General features: G+C 36.3%; 1 protein-coding gene across 1 annotated transcript in view; it reads left to right on the top strand.

Moving 5' to 3' along the window:
- Positions 1–2125: 2125 nt before the first annotated feature.
- Positions 2126–5450, top strand: part of LOC103192136 (A disintegrin and metallopeptidase domain 3-like) — a gene marked incomplete at its 5' end in the record, with an annotated part of 189876 nt that continues 186551 nt past the window's right edge. Inside the window, 2 exons of the mRNA XM_007935063.1 lie at positions 2126–2208; positions 2805–2982. Coding sequence (XP_007933254.1) covers positions 2126–2208; positions 2805–2982 — 261 coding nt within the window. The remainder of the gene's footprint in view (positions 2209–2804; positions 2983–5450) is intronic.

Raw genomic sequence — 5450 nt, 5'->3', positions numbered from 1 at the left:
TATGTTTTATTTTATTTATTCTATTTTTTTCATTCCAGTATTGCCATTGGTTCTTTATGATATACTTATTAGCTGACATTTTCTGTTTGACTTATTTCAAGAGAATGTGTAGTTAAAAAAAAAAAAAAATTGCTATGGCTGCATCACAGTTTCTTCTGTAATTCCAACATGTGACTCATCTTGGTATCACCATCTTTTGATTGTCTTTTCTCATTCTAGGTGTGCTTTTCCTGGTTCCTGATATTATGAGTGATTTTTAGTTGTATCTTAGAATACAATAGATTTTGAATAATATATTGGGAGACACTTGATCTTTTTAAAATCTTCTATTTTAGAAGGCGGTCACCCAATTTATGTTGAGGCTTTATGTTGATTATAGTTCCAGTGATAATTTCATCTTCTCAGGCTTTTCAGCACTATTCTAATCTGCTTCATTCTTCTGGATCTGCTGGAGCCCTTGCTGAATCTTGATGGTGCAGCCTGCAGGAGTGGAAAGTGCATCCCGGCTCATCTAATGTTGCTAGTTGACTGCAGGAGATGAGTATCTTGTCTACTCTCTAGCCTCTGGATGCTAGTGGTCTTCCCTATACATCTCTGCAGATGCCTCTGGGTGAGGAACCCTTATCTGGGATGCCTTCTGTTGCTGGGGCTGGGGCCATGGAGAAATATCTTACCATGATTCTCTTCTCCCATTTATTGTAGAGCCAGGAACTGCTGAGTCTGAATGACTCTTTGCTATAAGCTGGAGGGTCAGGATTTGGTTTGCCTTCTACCTTTGGGTGAATGGTTGGTAGCTCCCAGGCCTACTGGCCTCAGAACAGGTGGAGGTAGCAAGTATTGTCAACAGGTATAGAGGAGGATATGGATCTCCCTGTGTAATGTACCAAAAGAAATAAATCAGGGCTCTTGGGATCATAATAAATAATTACACTGCTCACTGACATGGTCGCAGGCCTTTATTATGTATGTAGAAATGATAACAACAATAAACAGAGTAAGAATTATCCTTAGCCAGTTTCCACCAAAAGGCTCCCATTCAAATGTTAGATGTTTAGGGACTAGGAGGGAGACAGAGAGAGACACAATTTCACGACGCCTCGTAAGATAATGTTCTGAGCCCAAAGCCTCATCTTAGACACCTCAGATGGGAATTGTAAATGCAAACTCTCCTCCTAACACCTTGATAGGTAGCTTTGCTGATATAGACAGATCAAGCATGTAGTTGTCTGTGTGTTGGGTGTGGGATGGGTCAGTTCACTTGGGCTCTGCTGACTTTGCCACTTGGTACAGATCTTGCCTGCTTCTGTCATTGGGTAGGAATTGGGATTAAGTCTAGTTTTGAAATAAGGCAAATAAATGTAGACCCATCAATGCAGAATATGTTAACACTATAGTTTTTGTAGTATAGGGTAAACAAAGGAAAAAGGACTTACCATAAATATCAGTAGAATTCAAGAGAAAGGACTAAAGAACTCACTGAAAAATAATATTAGGAGAGAAAATAGAATGTATAATACTGGGAAAATCAATAAGGAAGAGAGGTTGAACTGCAGATCATTAATATGTATGGTTATTTAAGAAAAATCAAGGAGAAGAAATGTCAATTGAGGCATTTTTATTAACTTAGAAAAGAGCATGTGAAATATTCGTAATTAAAGACATATGTTGTTGTTATTGTTTTGTATCATCAACTTGATTCTGACTCATAGTGACCCTGTGTACAACAGAAGAAAATACTACTCAGTCCTGCACCATCCTCACAATCATTGTTATATTGGTCCATTGATGCAGCCACTGTGTCAATCCACCTCAAGGGTCAAATGAATACTGTTAGTTTCATTAATTCAGCAGTCATCGACTATACATTCAGAAAATATGTCTGAGAAAATAAAAATGAGAATAAGAAAGTTGTCACAACTATAACCACAATTATTTGAAAGATAATAGAAGCCATGGTTATTAATAGACAGAAGAAGAAGAGATTGCAAACAGATGACAAGGGAATGGAATAAATGATGAATAATGTTCATGGTGATGGTCAAATTTGAATATTTGTTGACATATGGGAGTAAGTTTTTTTTTTTTTTCCCAGAAAGCATTTATGACTATGCTTTTATAATCTTTTTTTCAGGGTCACTGCTTTTATCATGGATATGCTGTGGAAATTCCAAAATCAGCTGTGTCACTTAGCACCTGCTTTGGTCTCAGGTAACGATGTATTCCAGAGATGTATCTGATTTAAGATGTTGTATGACTCTTAATTTTCAGAAACTTCTTGAAGGGTGCAGTAAAGGTAAAGTAAGTACAGAATTTGATCGTATTTCTTCTCAAATACATTCCTTTCTTCATTCTTTTCCTCTAACATTTCTCATATTCGCTTTGTTTCTAGCAAAGGCTTATTAAAATACCACTTCTGCTTTATTTTTTATTAACATTTTCATGATATACCTTTTTCCATCCTTTTGCTTTCAATCTACTTATGCCTTTGTAGTTGAACTGAATTTCTCATAAATAGTATGTAGTTGTCCTCTTTTTTTTATTCATTCTGAATCTTTATTTGATATCTTCAGATTTACCCAGAAAAGTTCACAGTATTTACATTTCTTAGCAACACTGGAACCACAACTACTACTAAATAGTATAATAGATGACTATAAAATATATATTTGAAAGTTAATCCATTGGATGAGTCCACATAGACCACATAGATATCCATCAAATTTATATATTGCCATTTAATATTTATTTATAAATTTCTGTGTGAAATTTATATTGATTGCCTTTCCTTTTTATTCGAATTTCAGGGGATTACTACAGTTAGATAATGTCAGTTATGGAATAGAACCATTGCCATCTGCAGCTATATATGAGCATGTGATATATCAAATATGGAACGATAAAATCAATTTTTCCCTCTTAAAAGAAAATTACCCTATGACCCAACTTGAGGATCAGCCCTACAGGATTCTTGTGAAATCAAAAGTATGCAACTTCTTTAATTATATTCTTCTTTGCATTATTCTATTTATTTAATTTTTTAATTGAGATTTAGATGAAAGTTTACAGAGAAAATTCATTTTCCATACAGCAATTCTTACACATTTTGTTTCATGGCATTGATTGTTGTTGTTGTTGTTATTTTCCATTGAGTAGACCCCAACTCATAGCGACCCCTCCTTGGGTTTCCGAGGCAGTATCACTGTAGAAGTAGATTGCCCAAACTTCCTTCCAAGGAGTGGCTGGTGGGTTTGAACTGCCAGCCTTCTGGTTAGCAGTCAAGTGCCTTAGGCACTATGCTACTATAATCACCAACTCTCTTCCCACTTCCTCCCTGAGGTTATCTTTTCCCTATGTCCTTTTTTCCTATGCATTTCTGCCCTCTGAGCTATCTTCCTGTGCAAATAACTACCCTTTTTGATCTCCCATAGTTGATTGTTCTAAGGAGTGTACCTACCTGGTGTAAATGTTCACCTTATGTGCCTGTCTATTGTTTGGCTGGAAGCCTTGGGAGTGAGTTTCATTCCAGGCTTGAAGGATGACTAGGGGCCATATTCTCAGGGATGTCATGAGTCTCTATCAGATCAGTAAACCTGGTCTTTTTTTAAGATTTTGTTTTGTTCCACATTTTTCTCCCATTCTATCCAGGATGTCCTGTTTTGATCCCTTTCTGAAAGGTTGACAGTAGTAGCTGGGCACCATCTAGTTCTTCTGGTCTCATGATCACATAGCCTGACATATGCATGATCCACTGGTCCCTTGGACTAATTGTTTCCATGCATCTTTTGTTTTCTTCATTCTTCTTTGCTCCATATGAGGAGAGATCAGTTGTTGCAATTTACATGGTCATTTGCAAGCTTTTAAGACCCCCGCTGCTACTCATAAATTTTAGATATAGAGCAGTGTTTTTGTGTAGTATGTTATGCCATTTGAGTTTGATGTGACCCATGACTCACTCCCTCAGGAAGTTTGGCTCTGGCTTAAAAATTATTATGAGTATGCTGCATTAGCTCTTATATATATACACACACACATATATATATGCAGTGTTATAGCACATACAAGTATTTATGGAGAAATATCATCTACCAAACTTATATATGATCATGACTATACTCCCTTTTGCTGAGACAAACTTATGGACACCGAAACTTTGAAATTTGTTTAATTTGAAAAACAAAATTAGACTAATGATTATATTAAAATTTTCTTTTAGAAGATATTTATTTTAAAAAACATTTTTATATTTATTATAATATTTCAAAAAGAAACAAATTTTAAAAAACATTAGTGGGAGTTACATTAAGATGGCAGAATAGGCAGACAAACTGCACAGACCCTCTTCAACAAAGAAAAGGGGAACCAATTAACACAGATACAGAAGATAATCTTGGAGCCCTGAGCTTAGAAAGATAGGATACAGAAGTGGACTAAACTCCAACTAGTAGAAGAGGCTGCATGAAAACACCAAAAAAGGAGACACATGGAGCTGTGATCTGTCAGCAATCCTGATGGCGTACACAGTTTGGATATTGCCAAGTGGTGTTAAGACCTAAGAATTAACCTAAAAATTGGCCCTACTTGCCAAGGGCTACACAGAGGACTGCACGTGTGGCTGGTGGATAAAAGAGAAAGCAGCAAAAGGAAGATGGGCTGAGCAGTGGAGTTTTGCCTGTCCAGGGAGTGCAGTCATTTTGAATGTTTACAAGTGGTTCAACCATTTTAGATGTTTAAAGCAACAGCATTCTCCCATATTCCAAGGACTTAAGAATAGGCTCCACTTGTCAAGAACCAGAAGGACATTCAGGACACAAAAGACTGGAATGTGGGACACAGCAACAGTTCCAATACAACGCAACTACACCTGCACCTCCTGAAGCTCCACTTACTGAGTGAGAGCCTCCACTTCCTTTACCAACTGACCAATGATAAACAACCACCAGGAAGACCTGACTCACCCTTAGCTGCTCTTCATAAACAGTTAACAGAGATCTAAATACAACAATGTCACAATGTCTTGGAGACAACAGACCATCACAGTTCACATAAAGAAGCAAGATAAAGTGGTAGAAACAAGGCAGAAGGATACAGACCCAAAATACATCCCCTGAGGAAGAAGCAGCATTGAAACTCCTTGATAAGGAATTAAAATAATTGTATTTAGGTATCTTCAAATAAAACACTGACAAAATTAAGGAAAATACAGATAAAACCCTAGAACAATTTCAGAAGAAAATGCAAGAACAAAAGGTCAAAATAAATGAAAAATTAGAAAGGATACAAAATCTACAGATAGAAATCCAGAAGATTAATACTAAATTTTCAGAAATAGATAACACATTGAAAGGGCAAAGGAGTAGAATTGAATCAATGGAAGACAGAATTAATGAAATTGAAGACAAATACCTGCTTACTTCTTTGGAAAGGGATGAATCAGAAAAAGTAGCAAAATG

This window comes from Orycteropus afer, unplaced genomic scaffold, assembly GCF_000298275.1.
Source record: "Orycteropus afer afer isolate SDZICR_OR568_19922 unplaced genomic scaffold, OryAfe1.0 scaffold00024, whole genome shotgun sequence".
NCBI lineage: Eukaryota > Metazoa > Chordata > Mammalia > Tubulidentata > Orycteropodidae > Orycteropus > Orycteropus afer.
Note: the sequence above shows the minus strand (reverse complement) of the source record. Positions and strands in the feature narration are given on the sequence as shown.